At 43.1% G+C, this 17,175-nt stretch overlaps 2 protein-coding genes across 7 annotated transcripts in view; one reads left to right on the top strand and one right to left on the bottom strand.

Annotated features, from left to right (window-relative positions):
- LOC147028274 (cilia- and flagella-associated protein 44-like) overlaps nt 1-4,617 on the top strand; it is a 127,979-nt gene extending 123,362 nt beyond the window's left edge. Inside the window, exons 7-14 of the mRNA XM_085878538.1 lie at nt 562-754; nt 1,074-1,169; nt 1,951-2,081; nt 2,371-2,487; nt 2,709-2,910; nt 3,063-3,223; nt 3,536-3,661; nt 3,956-4,617. Coding sequence (XP_085734664.1) covers nt 562-754; nt 1,074-1,169; nt 1,951-2,081; nt 2,371-2,487; nt 2,709-2,910; nt 3,063-3,223; nt 3,536-3,661; nt 3,956-4,207 — 1,278 coding nt within the window. The 3' untranslated portion in view covers nt 4,208-4,617. The remainder of the gene's footprint in view (nt 1-561; nt 755-1,073; nt 1,170-1,950; nt 2,082-2,370; nt 2,488-2,708; nt 2,911-3,062; nt 3,224-3,535; nt 3,662-3,955) is intronic.
- A 2,571-nt stretch (nt 4,618-7,188) lies between these two features.
- The window catches only part of AKAP9 (A-kinase anchoring protein 9), a 172,142-nt gene continuing 162,155 nt past the window's right edge, over nt 7,189-17,175 (bottom strand). For all 6 annotated transcript variants that reach the window (XM_085878544.1, XM_085878542.1, XM_085878540.1 and 3 more), the window contains 2 exons: nt 12,673-12,818; nt 7,189-7,845 (listed from right to left, as the gene is read on the bottom strand). In XM_085878544.1, the coding sequence (XP_085734670.1) occupies nt 7,805-7,845; nt 12,673-12,818 (187 nt within the window). In that variant the 3' untranslated portion in view covers nt 7,189-7,804. The remainder of the gene's footprint in view (nt 7,846-12,672; nt 12,819-17,175) is intronic.

Below are 17,175 nucleotides of genomic sequence, written 5' to 3' on the forward strand. Positions count from 1 at the left end.
CTCAAAAAGACAAAGTTTACATGGTCAACATCAGTTAAACATCAAATGGAGCTGCCCGTCCAGATTTTGGGCTTGTATGTGACTATGTCCAATGGAGATCGGGGAGGGGGGGGGGGCGCTCGTCACACTACACGTTTCTATTTACCCACCGATCATTTCACGCACCTTCTTGTTGAATGGTTTGCATTCGTGGAAACAATCATCTGGGTGGCAGACGTACAGTTGTTCTTTGCGGATTATGTGGTTTTAACATGAGATAATCTCTGGCGATGCTCACCATAACAGTCAGGAGGTGCATTTGATATTTAACATAAATTAGGTTTTATATATGTATAAAATGTGATGTGTATGGAAGAGAATGAAGTAAATCAGGATTGTGATTGCAGTGACATGATGGAGTAATTCAAATAAATTGTTGTGTAATGCATGTACATATGATAGAGCTAAATCCACAGAGTTAGTTTACTCTCTAAAGTCAAAATGCTCCATTGAAATACAACCTCACAGTACTCTCGTAATGATGTGCCTGGAGCTTCTACCATGTGTGTCCCTGAGCCACAGGTGAACATTGAGAAGATTGTTGAAGAGTTGAAGATAAAGCAAGCAGATGTAGATAACCTTGAGAAACAGCTACAGGTCATCCACATCTCCTTCCAAGAAGCAGTTGGGGATAGGAGCACCTTTTCCGACTTCCTTCTGCACGTGTTCCACGAACACGTTCCTCAAGATTCTCCAAAACCCAAATCAAACAAAGGTATTCTTCTCACCTGGCTTCTTTCAATATACACATGGGGCTCTCAAAAAGTTATACAGACGAGATTATAAAATTCTTCCTCATTATATTTATGGTTAAAAAAACCAAAGACTACTACGAATATGTTGTTCGTCAGTTTTTGAAAGCCTGTTATAACTTTGAATGTGAAAGCATTATGATAAATTATCAGTTACTGTTGAAAAGAAAACATTGAAGCTGTTTGGACTGTTTCCAGCCAAGTACAAAATATTTAATTGCATATATTTGATTGTGGTATCGCACTTTGCTTTCGTGACCAATTTCCGTTACACACTTGTAGAACAATCGGAATCAAGGGAGGAAGTCGACTCGAAAGACGAGAATAAAGAATCTGTATCGGAAGAGGGAACTTTGGATTATTCAGTCTGTCCTTCTGGTAATCCCCATTATTGCAGCTATCAGTATTCTATGTGCTATAGAATAAAGCTTATTATTTCTTCTTCTTCTTTTCATTTGCAACATGTAGCTGCGAGTAGCATCAATAGCTGTGGGATCTTTATCATCCACCAACGAATGTCAGCAGACCTGACGCACAGTTCAACGTCCATCCGAGGGACGGACACACATTCATGCCCCACCCTGCCTGCGAGACACCAGGATGACAGTTTATAGCCAGCTGAAGATTCAAACCGAGGATAGACAGCTCAGAGGCGCATGCATGTGCATACCTCAAGGCCATCCTGCATGCCCAATAAAGTTTACATCAACCATACTCGCAATTCCCTTCCATGTTGCTCTGCTATCCTGTGATGGCTGCATCAATTAGCCATGCCCCTATATGAGGCTCCCTCTGAAAGCCAAAGCCTCAAATAATAATTAAAAGATTGCATTATGGATGTGTCTGATACTGATACATCATTAAAATACCCCCTTTACTTTCTGCATTTAAAGTGCTTCATTATCTAATCTCCCTCCCTTCCAAGTAATTTCCATGTTACAACTTTTGTTTTCATACGACAGTGATTGATTTTAAAATTGATCCCAATGATCTCAACTTTTTAATATGGTGTGTGACAGCCAGTACTGAATTTCATAGATGCACACAATGTTTGCCATGACTCTGTGCACACCCTATAAGCCCTGGAACAACAAAACACCATGCTGGTCTTGGGTTGCACACACACACACCATGGCGACACGGTAAATGTGTGTGACAGAATGTGATCCAGAGCTCTTCGATCTGGCCCTGTTCATGCGTAATGAGCGATCTAATCGAGAGGAAGAACTAGCAGAACAGCGCAGGGTTTTGGAGAGTCTCAAGCAGAAGTATGAGGCCTTCCTCGAAAAGGTGGGAACTGTGAATATTTGAAAGCAGTAAATATAACACCACAAAGCATTGAACCTCAATCATATGAATAGAGAAGTTTAAGAAGTGTCTGCCAAGTTGACAGTTCTGTGTTAGAAAAATCATGACATCAAAAGATGTTCATGGATTCGCATAAGAGATAAAAGCATCACGTTGGCACTTCTGAGGCTCCAGGTTTGTAGTTTGTGAAGTGATGAACCATTCATGACAAACAAACCCTTTCTTCCTTTACTCACACTTCCTGTGACCCGACTTGATTACACATGTTCAGGAAAAAGTCGTTAATGGGCAGTTGCAGGCGGCAGAAGCTGAGATTGAGGCCTACAAGCATGAGAAACAGAGAAGACTAAATGACTTCAACATTGCGGTTCCACTGAAGCTCCATCAGGTAATGGAATGTACTTCTTATGACGACTGCAATGCTTGTCTAACGATCCGTTTTATTGTTTGTGCAAAAGAGATATACACCTGCTGATTATGGTAAGGATTGTGTGAAAAATCTCTCCACTAACTTCACGCACGATAGCTTATGGAGGAGTGTAGTTCCGATGATTTAACACAGGGACGTGTTGGAATTTCTATTTATCAAGACTGCATTTCTCATTTGAGGTGGAGTATGTGAGCGGTTCTGGGATGCCAGCAGACTTTCAGCAGTGTCTGCTCTTTGAGAGGGTGGAATTACATAAGCTTAAAGCACACATCGGTGAGCTCGCCGCAGAGAAAACCCAGCAGATATTTCTGCACCGTAATGCAAGGATGCGCCATGCTATGCTTGCGAAGGAGCTGCTCGATATGGAGAAAAAGATGCGAGGTAGAGCAATGGAGGCACTTGACAATGACATGCTTACTTAATTTTGTTTCAGACAAGGTCATATTGAGAATGTAGTGCATAGTGATGGTAGCAGCAATGCAGTGGTGGCTCGAATCACGATGATTGCTCCGTCTCTTGTCTCTCTACAATAGAGCTGCGTGAGCTATGCCACCAAGAAATGCTGTTCAAATTTGGTTGTGAGGTGGATCTGGATGACGTAATGAGGTTCGGGGCGAACCCCACAGTGGAAGAGCTTGAGCAAAAACTTGTGGCACAAGAACATCGGCACTCTAAGCAGCGCCAAAAGAACAAGGTCAGAAAACAGTGAAAACTATTTTTGGCTAAGGTTGGCCGTACGTGTATTTTGAAGCTGTCGTTATTTGATTGTGGCATCATCTATAAATGATATGCTAAAATGGTGGAGATTTTGCCTTAATTTCCCTACTTACCTCTCGCTCCTTGTATGGTTCCCTTCCCTCCTGTCATTTTCCTTACCCTGTCTTTTTGTTGTTCCTCTATTTGCTTTCTTTTCCAAAAACTAAACCTTCCTCAAAGACAACCCCCCCACCCCCCCCTTTCCCAAAACAAACCAAATTGATTTGGCAATCATTTACACCCTGACTAGGACATGGAGATGAAGTTAAAAGAAGAGCTCGCAGATGTATTGCGAAGAAACACTAAGTATTTACATGAACAGAGGAAACTTCTGGTGAAGCGACAATCATTTCTTGATGCAAAACAAGTCAGCACGGTAAGCCACACTGGCATGGTAATCATGGTAGAAAAACATTCCGACGAGATATACCATTTGCATAAGCATCATACATTGTCACTTCTCATAGTGTTCCATAATCGCATGTTCTGTTCAGACTTTACAGATCCACTTTTGAGTACTGTACTTTGTCAAAACTCGAGTACGATGTCAAAATTCAAAATACTATGTCAAAATTTTGATACAACTTATCCAGAGTTTCAGTGTACCACCATCTTATGTCCTTATCCAAGCCACTGTTCTCAACACCTCACCATTTTTCCTGTGCACCAGGTAAGCCACGAGGGCCACATTGTAGACCCTGATGAAATCAAGGGTCTGGAGCAGTTAGTGGAAACACAGGTCCATGAGATTCGGGAACTGCAAGAGGTAATTGAAAGGCTACATCATAAAGGCGAGATTCTCACCATGAGACCCCTTGTTCTCACCTCGACACCAGCTACAACGGGATCTTCGTGCAAAGGGCGATTACCGAAGATATCACCAGATGTTGCAAGCAATGCCTGCAGGCACCACAAGAACTAAATATTCCAGCTTGGTTTGAATTAGCATTATTCGTTTGAATGTTTTGTCTTAATTTGATATTCAAAATTTGTTAGGGTTAGTTTGATATACTTGCTCTATAAATCACAAAAGTAAAAACTAATTTGATCTCCAGGGGGAAATAAAGCGCAGCATGGAAAATTAAGCAACAATTTAGAAAAATAAATCCCAAGTGATTATTATTATTTGACATAATCCTTGTGAAAACATGCATGAGAACACATTATTTCAGTTTTGTATACAAATTTGAGGCTCATGGAAGGAGATGAATGACAAAAGAAAGGCAACATACAGACTGGATGACAATGGGTGGTCATAAGCAAGGAAATTAATGATGAAAGAAAGAAGAGAAGAGAGCGAAGCAACATAGTAATCTAGTTTGAGTTAAAGAACTCAGACAGAGGAATTGGGGTAAAACAAAGGAAAGGTTCATGGATAGAGAGGGAACATGACACAAGAAGAGGAAGTTATGCTACTTTTTAAGCTAAAGAGAAGAGTGGGATTGCACCACCTTCATAATGTGGTTCCACAAGTGGGATAAAAGAGGAGCAAAGTGGTGCACATGAGCAGAATGAGAAGATTAATGGAGAAAACATGCACCCATGAAGAATGGGGAGGGGTCGTTGGGTTGAAAGAGCAGAGGGAGAAAGACCAAAAGAGGGGCAACAAAAATAAATAAGCAAAATAAATAAATAAAGGGACGAATGAATGAATGAAAAGAGGCACCAACCAATCTCTCTCAATGGAAAGGGGCAGCAGTCCTTGTGCTTCATTCAGCATCTTTGTGGTTGATGCCAATGATGTTGAGAGCATTGGATTCCACAGCATCCAAGACAGAGGGGGTGATAGGCAAAGGCTTATCACCCCCCTCTGTCTTGGAAGAGTCCCGAGAAGAGACACAAGGGAGGAGATATAGCATAGTGGAGGGAGCAGTATTCTGTTGTTGGCTGTGAAAAATTCCTGTTTATCAAGGAAGCACTTGGCATGACTGAGACTGCCCAATCTTCAGCTGATTTTGGAGGCTGGCTTGGAATTATTGTCTGCCCATGAGAGTTCATCACTGATGGTTATGCCCAAAAGCACCATAGATTGTACCTCTTCCAGTGGTTGATTGGGGAAATATATGTTTGTTTATAAAACAATTATTCTGGAAATTCTGGGTTAGAGCATGAAATTTTCCCAGAAAGAATGATACGTCATAAAGTGAAGTCATCTGAAAAGAAGAAAAGAGGGTTATCCAAGGCAGCAGAGAGGTCATAAGGAACAAGACAGGACCCAATATGCTACCTTGGGGAACTCCAACATCTACTGGGAGATTCCATTGAAGACTATGTGCTGACTGCATGAATGCAGGAATCCAGCAAGCCAGGAACATAGGTGGTCTTAGATGTCACAGGGAGAAAGCTGGGAAAACACAGCGTGATGCCAGACTGTCGAATGTCATGATATGTCCAGAGCGACAACACTTACTTCACGTTTAAGACTTGAGGCCTCCAGCCATTATTTAGAGAAAAGCAGCAGCATTTACAAAGTTTGACAACATCCAAACTGATGATGGAAAAAAGAGAGAGACAGAGAGAGAGACAGAGAGACAGAGACAGAGAGACAGAGACAGAGAGACAGAGACAGAGAGACAGAGAGACAGAGAGACAGAGAGACAGAGAGACAGAGACACAGAGACACAGAGACAGAGAGACAGAGAGACAGAGAGACAGAGAGACAGAGAGACAGAGAGACAGAGAGACAGAGAGACAGAGAGACAGAGAGACAGAGAGACAGAGAGACAGAGAGACAGAGAGACAGAGAGACAGAGAGACAGAGAGACAGAGAGACAGAGACACAGAGACAGAGAGACAGAGAGACAGAGAGACAGAGAGACAGAGAGACAGAGAGACAGAGAGACAGAGAGACAGAGAGACAGAGAGACAGAGAGACAGAGAGACAGAGAGACAGAGAGACAGAGAGACAGAGAGACAGAGAGACAGAGAGACAGAGAGACAGAGAGACAGAGAGACAGAGAGACAGAGAGACAGAGAGACAGAGAGACAGAGAGACAGAGAGACAGAGAGACAGAGAGACAGAGAGACAGAGAGACAGAGAGACAGAGAGACAGAGAGACAGAGAGACAGAGAGACAGAGAGACAGAGAGACAGAGAGACAGAGAGACAGAGAGACAGAGAGACAGAGAGACAGAGAGACAGAGAGACAGAGAGACTGAGACACAGAGAGACAGAGAGACAGAGAGACAGAGTGACAGAGAGACAGAGAGACAGAGAGACAGAGAGACAGAGAGACAGAGAGACAGAGAGACAGAGAGACAGAGAGACAGAGAGACAGAGAGACAGAGAGACAGAGAGACAGAGAGACAGAGAGACAGAGAGACAGAGAGACAGAGAGACAGAGAGACAGAGAGACAGAGAGACAGACAGAGACAGAGACAGAGAGACAGAGAGACAGAGAGAGAGAGAGAGAGAGAGAGAGAGAGAGAGAGAGAGAGAGAGAGAGAGAGAGAGAGAGAGAGAGAGAGAGACACAGAGACACAGAGACACAGAGAGAGAGAGAGAGATAGCTGTTTGAGAAGATGAACTTTGCTTATTAAATAAAATTTGAGGTGCTTATGTGACAGAGCATAATGTTGACAAGTTGTTTGGTTATCAAATTTGTTTACTGTGACATGTAATACTTTGATCTCACAATTATAAACTACCATTGATCTTCTGTGCAGTGCCATCAATTAGGAGGTACAGAAATTAAAAAACAAAACAAATAAATAAACGTTCTCAATCCTGGTTGCCCCATTTGGTATTCCCATCTGAGCACTTACCTTTCAATGTTGCAACTTCAGATTCAAATTCCATCAACTGTCTCGATCTTTCTCCTAATGCATTAATCCTGCATATGGTGACACATATACAAGCTCCAACATGTCCTCAGACACCGGAGACAAACTCAGGCTTAGACGGTTTTCACATCACCAACTTTTTCGTTTTATCATCAACATCCAACTTGAAAATTATTTTGAGCAGTTACAAAAATATTTCCTCTACACATAATCGGTGTAGCAAAGGCAATGTTAACTGACCAACTGGTATACGATGCTGATGCAATCTCAAGCTGCGCCATCTCTGGGAGAAGTGCCAGAGGTGCGGCCGGTCGCTCTCACATTCCGGCATAATAACAGATTCCCCCTTTGTGTACAATTGCATGGCAAACCAACTGTGTAAGTTCCCGTTGGTGTACAAATACCGAACATAAAGCAAGTTCTGAAGTGGAGGTATCAAATGGGAATTTGCTTCCTCTCGACCATTGCACGTCAAGGGCATTCACATTCTTGACAAATGTTTAGTGCATAAAGGGGAAGGAATACACAGTGGGGATGGATGGGGGGGGCGGGGGGGGAGTAAAGGGAGGGGGAAATCGGGGAGGAGCACACAGAAACAAAACAAACCCGGCAATAGCAGTCATCTGTGCTACCCTAACTGCTATATCGTGCAGCATATAATGTACAAGACGTATAAACCAAGGTGCTGGTATGTGGGCAATAAATAAGGGCAATGCGTGGAGTCACTTGAGAAGTCGTCATCTTCGGTTGCCCGTACGATGTCGACACGACTGAGTCCCTAGAAGAGACACGAGGGAGGAGAAAGCACCGCTTAAGAAAAGCTCAATTATAATCAAATGTGAAGATTTAAAATACCAAAATATATAACCAGGAAACTCAGGTATCTGTAGCAGAGCAAGACTGACAATCTTCTGCAGAATGAGCAAGCTAAGCAACAGCTCAGATGAAACTTCAGTTGCGATTAACCAAGACCTTGATCGAGTGCAACAAAAGGGTCCACAATATGTTTTTCTACACCAAGCACCACATTATTCTGGCTAAATTAAAGGAAGGAAGGAAAAGAAGTCACTTCAAACCATAGCCACGCACCTTCAGGTGGCAATTTTCTCATGCCCTGAGGGTAGAGCTGAAATACTTGTGAGCTCAGATGGCCAATCGCCTCAAACAGATAACTGATCTCCAAAATGGTTTATTTTGGCGGTTAATTGCACCACGGAAGTGAACAAGTAACACCACCCTGATTATAAACTTGTGCTGGTTCCGGTGCTGCAGTCGACAACAAAATCTCCATTTCCCATAGTTCCCCCTCCCCCCCCCAGTGGGCTGACCACGTGCCTCGTGGTTGCAGCAGGTTGACCATCATCTCAAGGAGATGGGGATGGGCCTGGCATCTGCCTGGGGGATGGCCAGACGGAGGCCCCTGGAGTACTGGCGGAAAGTGGATGCAGCGACGTGCTGTTCTGGCACATGCTCCCACACCTGACCTGACCTGACCCCCCCCCCCTTCATCCCCATTTTTGAAGGAATCTCTGAATCCATGTTCTTCTCCAGAATGTCTTGGTTATGGTGTGTAGTTTACCATCACTACTCCTTCCCCAAATTGGGTAAACCCTGTGAACTTGGAGCTCTCAAGTAAATTTTAAAAACTCAATTATGAATTCGCATCCCAACTCTCCCTTCCTAATCTATGGTGATTTCAATTGTGTCTCTAGCTGGCTCGGAATTAGGACTCGCACTACTGTCAATGAAATTACAGCCAAGGTCTTTTGTGACACTTCTTGGTTCACCCTACCTGTCAGAAGCCCAACCTGTATTTCCCCAACCTGTTGTAACGCTTGAAGCTGATCTTGTTCGGCTTTCCTTCAAACCCCTCATGTCTCTCTTTTGTTCTGCTTGGCCCCTCAGATCATGTACCCATGAAAGTTTCCGTCTCTGTGGTGGTTTTCAGGGATCCACCAAGGCACGACTGTCTGGCAGGTTAATCAGGAAGATTGGTATGGCCTGTAGTCTGCCATCTCTTTCACTTACTGGTCCATTATTTCTTAATCTCTGGACAAACTGTGCCTAGGACTCGTTTGTCCACCCCATGTCCAAAGCTGACAGAGCAGGGAGGGAAAATTTTTTAAGTTAACAAACTACAAGATAAAACACCACCTGCTGGCCAAATAAACCCACCCGACATGGTGCAATGTAATAGTTACATTCCTAAAAATAATTATCAAAAAAAAAAGCAATACATGATGACAAAACTATACATACAAAAAAAATCGCCAATTGCATTGCTCTGTCAAAATTGATTGTGTGTGTGTGTGTGTGTGTGTGTGTGTGTGTGTGTGTGTGTGTGTGTGTGTGTGTGTGTGTGTGTGTGTGTAACAGAGTAGAGCAGTATACGCTACCTCCTTTTAAATGCTTGGTCTACCTCTCCTTGCTATGCCTGATAGGAACTGCACAAGCATGCATTTATTTTTTATTATTTAAATTTGTTGCAGATGCCAGCCAGGTTTTTGGTTCTCGGAACAGTTTGGGTAAGTCAATATTATAATCTTTCAAACTTTACTTCATTCTTTTGTCATGCCAATTCGTGTGGAATGTGGAATAGGTGAGGTAATTTGTGAGAGGGCCAGGTGGAATCCAGAACATGGGTTTCTCGTACATTCAAATGTATGGCAAAATCTGTACGATGGACAGGCATGACAAGTGTCCAAATCATTAGATGGTATGTGATATACAAGGAAAGCACATCTTGGCCTGGGTTAAACACAAGACAGCTCTAATTTATTCATCCAACATTCGTCCTGTCCAGGCTGGAGTTCCTCAAGGCAGTGTTCTGGGCCCTATTCATTTTTTGGTTTTCATCAATGATCTCACCGACTCTCTGGAAAATCTTCTTTATCTCTTTACTGATGACTCCACCCTCTGCCATACCATCTGTCATCCCTCAGACCGGTAAGCAGCAGCTTCTTTGCTCTCTGCAGATCTGGGTAAAATCACAACCTGGTGCAACACATGGAACATGTCTTTCAATCCTGACAAATCACACTCTCACTATGTCTCTCCGAAAGGACCGTTTAGAAACCCCCCCCATCTACTTTCTCAATAATCCTCTGGAAGAAGTCCTTTCATTCAAGCTTCTGGGTCTCACTATCTGCCAGGATCTTTCCTGGGAAAGCCACATTTCCAATCTGGCCTCCAAAACCAGTCGCCGATTGGGAATCCTCCGTCGTGCAAAGTCCTTCTTCGGCCTACCTGAGCTCCTAATCACATGCAGAGCTTTCGTCTGCAGCCTGATGGAGTACTGCCCTCCCCTCTGGGCTGGTGCTCCTGCCTCTCACCTTTCTCAGCTTCACGCTGTGGAAACCAAGGCATTTAGGATCAATGTCATCTCCCGTGATGAGGTTGAGTCTTTGGGCCTGTCACTCTCTCACCACAGGCAGGTTGGTGGTCTTTCTGTCTTCTACCATCTCCTCTCCGGTCTTGCCTCTCCTCCCCGCTCTGTCTGCAATTTGTCCCCACCATATTTCCGTGGGGCGCTCCAGGTCCGTCAACAATCCCCTTCTGGTAAAACGACCAAAATCACGAATCACTGCTCACGTTCACTATTTCATTCCTCTTTTCATTCCTCTTTCATCCCTCACTCTGTTCAATCCCATTCTTCTCTCCAGCCTTCAAAACAGCTGTTCACCACCACCTCTTATCGTCCCCTATCCAAATCCCTGATCTTTTCTTCCCCCATTAATCCACCCCAAACCCACCTCCTCCAGATTCTGTTATTTATTTATTTTTGTATACCTTGTCGAGGCTCGTATGAGAGATTCCCTGCTTTCCCTCCTGAAAGTCCCTACAATGTCCATCTTGCATACCCCATGTTCCCCATCCCATCCCTCTCCCTTCCACAGATCTCCTAATGTCTCTGTTCCCCACTGTTTTGTCCTTCCCACTCCCACCCCTCTTGTCTCATGCCCCCCTTGATGTGTGTTGTGTGTTAGCTCTCATACGAGCCTCGACAAAGTGTACAAAAAAAACAAAACACTGCTGTTCTAAGTATGGTGCCTGGAGGGGGGTACTGTACAGCACTGTCTTTTTGAGATATTAAGCTGGCTGTCTCATCCGCCATCACATGAATACAAAAATTACAAAAATCACATGGTATGCTTCAAAGGAAAAGGCATTTGGGACAGCTATGGCCACAAATACCTTCCCGCTATGTTGAATGAGTGCATATTTAGAACTAATGGAATCTTTTCACTGTACATCCTTAGAATCAGCACACTGCACAGTGAAGCCTTAAATACAACTTCAGTGAATGATTCAAAGCAGCAAAATGAATGAGTGGAAGCTTGTTGACTTGTCCACAAATGCCTGTGAAATGCACAAGCCACATAATCTAGTTTTCAATATGCAAATTTAGTGAGCCAATGCCTCTTTTCGATTGAGATTTTTGTCAAGCATATGTCCTTAAACCCCAACCTCCCCACCCTTACCCCCCCTCCTCTCCTTCAGCTTTCCATGAGCCTTTAATACCTCTACAAATAACTATGATCAAGTTGGTTACAACAAAGTGCACACAATGCATGCTTTCTTTCAGGGCCATGAAAATGCCATGTTTCCATGCACGATCATCACTAACGAGCTAGTGCGGATGTCATATTCCAAATTGGTCATCTCCATTCCTCCCTAACTATTTAACATTGATATGATTCTCTTCGATGTACTTCACTGGATTTAAAATTACGATGTTATTGTTTGGTTTTTGAATACAAGGTAAAAGTGATGGAGGTTAGTTAATATACTCCTTCAAAGCAAAAAGAATGCACGAGTCTGAGTGAGACGTTGACTTTGTGATGACAGAAGCATAATTGAGCAGTAAGGCTGGGATGGTAAACCAGTCATCCATGTGTGCAATTTGGCCATTGACGCTATCATCAAAAGGTGAAGGTTTGAGATGCAATAATCATGTAAACGATGTGGGTCCGTTCCTTGTGGAAGAGCATGCCAAAAGAGGGGCGAGTTTGAGAGCTTGCAGTTTGATTAAAATGTCAAAGTATTTGATACTCTGACGTTATAATTCAAATCCTCCATCACATGTTGATTTGTTTATTATCTTCTGTAGTTATACACACTCAAAAGAGCTTGACACTCAACAACAAAATGACTTGTCCAAACAATATGATAAGCAGTAACACATTGAACAAGACAGAAATTGATGGAATGGAAGTGCAAGTAGCGTGAGGTGAGGTGTACGTGACCCATCAGCCATCACAATCACATTATTTTTGAATTATCGTGATAGTTGCAGATTTCTTCCATGGCAAATGACGAAGAGCAAAGAGGTACAAATGTATGTTTGTTTGTTTCCACCCCCCCTTCCCTGCCCCCCCCCCCGATTTCACTGGCCTTCCCATCTTATCTGTGAGGTAGGTCATACAGGTAATTTTCAGGTTGGTATGGAAATGACATGCAACCTTCCTAACAGATGAGAAAATCACTTAACTGGAAGAAAACCGAGTTTCATCCTTGCTCAAACAGTCCGAACCAACTTGTAAAGGTTTTTAAGGAAATCCAAGAGTGGCAGAGTGATGTGGATGTTGTACAGGCTTGTAGCTACCTGTCTGCACACTCCCAAGGCGTAGCTGCAATGTCTCCAGCCGTTGGATGTAGTCATGGAGAGAGCGCTCAGGGTCGGGCTGTGCTACGTAGACAGTGGACGGTGACCGTCTTGTACCAGGGGGGTGTGAACAGCTCGTGATGCGGCTATAATGGACACAAACATGATTCATAGATACTACTGTTGTACTGGTATAGCAAACAGAACAACATGATTCAGGTTGTTGAAATGAACAGTCAGTCATAGGTAAGAAATTTCCAAAAGGCAAGCTCCAATGTTTAAACAAAATTTTTGCTCCTTCCTCACCTTTCTCCCCTCCCTCCACCCACCTTTTTTAAATAGTCAAAATAAAAATATCTTGTATCTCCATCCCATTCATTAACCACTTAACCATGAGTCGAGTTGAAAGAGAAACACAACTGCAACAAACAAATCCATCAACAAGAAGATGTTTCACCAGGTTTCCTTGCGGAGGAGTCCTGCTTTCACACAGGGCCTTACATCCAAACAGTGCGATGGAAACTCTGCTTAAGAATATGCAGTAAAGTTAATATTGAAGTTTGTGATTGTTAATATGAATGTTGGAGCATCTCCCCAGCAATGAGCTTCTACAAAGCTTAAGCTTTATGAATCCCCTTTGAGCAAGACCTGGTCTTGTGATTTAACAGTCTTCCAGCAAAGGTGAAGAAGCAACTTTGTTTTGCCTACAACTCGCTCGGTCAAAGGAGAGGGAGCAGTACACAGGTGGCAACAGGAAAAGGTATCACTCTACGATTGTTTGTGGGCAAGATACAATGACGGGAGAAGGGTGGTGATTGCACGATGGTGCCGAGTATCAAAAACACAACAGCTATTGAGGACTTGGAAAGACCTCGTGACCACAATGCCATTGCTCTGGGTTGTCGGAAATCTTTTGAGATCCAAGATCTCTACAAAGAGATTTCTCATGTTGTATCATCGTGCAACTACGTTTTAATCAATAATGATCTATGAAGTGCACACAGAAGCGATTTCACCAAGGTCAAGCAGCATCTCGGTCTCTTGCTATTCTGACATTTGAAAATGATAATGGAAGGTAAAAATAAGCATGATGTCATCCCTATCGTCTCTGTGTCTGATTTTGTATTTATTGTCGCTTGTAGATCCTTTACTGAATTGATTAATTTTCGTTCATATGTAGATCCTTTACAATGTAGGTCATTGTAGATCTTTTACAACAGCAGCTCCGCCCCCCATCTGCAAAATCAATCACATTCCTATCTGACCACTTAAATTATAATTATTATTGTGACCCCAGGTCAAATCACTTCACGGAGTGCTTATTTGTCCAATATTTATTAATGTCCTTCTAAAGTTTGTGGAAAAGTACATTGAACTGTCTCTGAATGTTCTTGTCCTACATGTGAAATACAAGCTCCTTCATGAGCCTTGCATATTATAGGAAAATAAATTAGATCCAGCACACAGGATACATCTTCAGGACGGTCCATAATCAGATCCTTCATGCTGGCACCTCACCGGAAAGCAGATCTTGACAGCTCAAGAGGCAAGCACGCCATTAAGCGGTTCAGGCTGCGGTGTGGTGCCATTCCAAGGGGTGCCGAGCAGCCAGACATACTCTTATGTCCACACGTCCATCACACCCAGCATAGGCCGTGGTACACGTCATTATGTACCGTATACATTATCAAGTAATTTGTACTTGTGACAAAAACCAAACGTCATATTTTACACCTACAAAATGACGGACAAATTGTCTGGCCTTTTGGGATTTTGTATTTATTTAATGGAAGTACCATTTTGGTGGACGATCATTTTTCACAGAGTAACAAGTTTCTGCATCTGCAATGAAGGCGTGGTATCGGGGAAGGAGGTGAGTTTTTGGAAGGAGGCGTATTTCGGAAGGAACCGGGTTGGCGGGAGGTGTTGTTTTTAGAAAGCAGGTGGGGTTTCGGAAGGCAGGCGGGGTTTCGGAAGGCCGGCGGGGTTTCGGAAGGCCGGCGGGGTTTCGGAAGGCCGGCGGGGTTTCGGAAGGCCGGCGGGGTTTCGGAAGGCCGGCGGGGTTTCGGAAGGCCGGCGGGGTTTCGGAGCAAAAGCGGAAAGTGAGAATGGTTTGAAATGTGGTGTGAATGAGACATAACTTAAGGATCAGCCCATCCTTTAAGATGAACAATAGATGTTATTGCATGATAATTTTATATTTGGCAATTTTATAACATTTTTTGGCAATCCATGCACACCAAGAAAAGTCAAGTTAAAGAGGGAATGGAGTGCAAAATCAAATGGAAAGTGACTCAGACGGCAAGTAAAGCAGGGAATGACTAGATGGGCACTCTTCGACGTCACCAGATATGTCTCCGCCCACATTATATCACATCACTGCCAAACCATGTGACCTATGACATCATAGGTGGAAAACTTTTTGTTCCTCATGGATCGGCGATCATAGCTGTAAATTTTCGCCTCGATCTGTTCAGCCGTTTCTGAGAATAGGATTTTTGAAGGTTTTGATATTGAAACAAAAATATGGCTGCCGAGCCACGTAAATGATGACGTCGTCGATTTTTTCCCACATACAATTGATCCCTAGATGACTCAAATTTTTTCATTCTGATCGGATAAAGCGTTTGACGTATGCCATTATGATATCATAATGAAGCCACCTGTGACATTAAAAAAAAAAGATCACAATTGTTTCCCATGGGGAGTACTTGACATGTGCTAAGGCCAAGGTCACATTTGCCACGGCAGCCGTGGGGTCTCCAAAATCTGCGGCCATGAGCAATTATACGGCGGCCACAGTATTTCCACGGTCACACAATGTAGCAGTCACATATGTTTTTATTTTTCGGGGAGCCGCACGGCGAATTTATAAATTGTGGAGACCGAAAACGTGGGGGTGCTGTACGGTCTTTGACTTGATGTCGCACGGTGAACCTAGGGCGTCGCTGCGCCGGCCATATAATTTTCAAGGCATGCAAGGTGACCGCAGGGGGACTGCAGGGGGGCTCAAAGGCGAACGTGTGGCCAGACGGACGGTAACGAGTGGGTATATATACAAGTTCTTTTTTTTTACTGAAATAAAAATACACCAGTATATATATATATATAACTGAATATACTATAACTATAATATACCGTGGTGCCCCCAGAATCCGAACACCCCATTGTTTGAACAAATTGGAATCTGAACAATATTTTCGAGAAAATTTTGCCCTAAAAACCTAATACATTTTTAAAAAACCGAACACAACGTAGCGTTAATGTTTGTTCACGCGTCTCCCCCACCTGTTCGAGCCGCATCTTCACGCTTTGTTCATTCAGTTCGTCGGTGGAAGTCCTCGTGAAAGCATCTCTCGTGTGTCGATCGATACTTTAGGCCTCAGTCACATTTGCTCTACGGCGAGGATACGGCGGCCGTACGCCCTCTGAATTGACAGAAACGTGCGGCGGCCGCAGAGAAACTGAGGTGGCCTCAGGGAAAAGTTTTGGCTCAGTGCCAAAACTACGCCGTTTGGCTATATTTTACAGGTCGTAAGGTCGCCGTGGAATTATAACGCGGAGTTATAACTTTTTTCATTTCTACGTTCGCCGTAGAAATTCGACAAGCCGAAACAAAAGAACTGGTAAAAAATTTTTTTTTACCCATTCGTTACCGTCTGTCTGGCCGCATGTTCGGCTTTGGGTCCCCCTACGGTCGCCTTGCGGGCACCTTGCGTCTGCCTTCAACATTCTATGGCCGCCGCAGGAACGCCCTAAGGTCACCGTGCGACATCAAATCAAACACCGTACGGCACACCCACGTTTTCGGTCTCCACAATTTATAAATATGCCGTGTCGCTACCCGAAAAATAACAAGGACAAATGTGTCCAAGAGCAGCGTCCAAAACCTAAAGGTTATGTCGGCAAAATAAAAAAATACAAATTAAAAAAAAAAAAACAACAACAACAACTTCCGATATTTTGTCACGTGCCTTCATTAAGACAATAGCGAAATTGTCATAATGTATTTTCATATTTACGATATATCGTGTATTTACGAAATATATAATGTATTTACGAAATTACAATACGATAAATGGAATAATCTTTAAATAGTAACATCAACTTTTCGAAACTTTAAAGCAAATGTCCGAATATATTTAAAAGTTCATGATAGACGCTCTCAAAAGGCACCGTCTATGTGAGGATGTGTACATGTGCTCAGTATTTAAGGCGATCCGGATCTTGCATATAGAAGAGCTGAGTCCGAGAGATTAAGGTTTTGTCTTCACAAGAAAAAGAACAAGAACAAGAAGAAGAAGAAGAAGAAGAAGAAGAAGAAGAAGAAGAAGAAGAAGAAGAAGAAGAAGAAGAAGAAGAAGAAGAAGAAGAAGAAGAAGAAGAAGAAGAAGAAGAAGAAGAAGAAGAAGAAGAAGAAGAAGAAGAAGAAGAAGAAGAAGAAGAAGCAGAAGAAGAAGAAGAAGAAGAAGAAGAAGAAGAAGAAGACGAAGAAGAAGAAGA

The sequence above is a fragment of the Eptatretus burgeri genome, chromosome 4, assembly GCF_056783735.1.
Source record: "Eptatretus burgeri isolate ZD-2024b chromosome 4, Ebu_testis_v1, whole genome shotgun sequence".
NCBI lineage: Eukaryota > Metazoa > Chordata > Myxini > Myxiniformes > Myxinidae > Eptatretus > Eptatretus burgeri.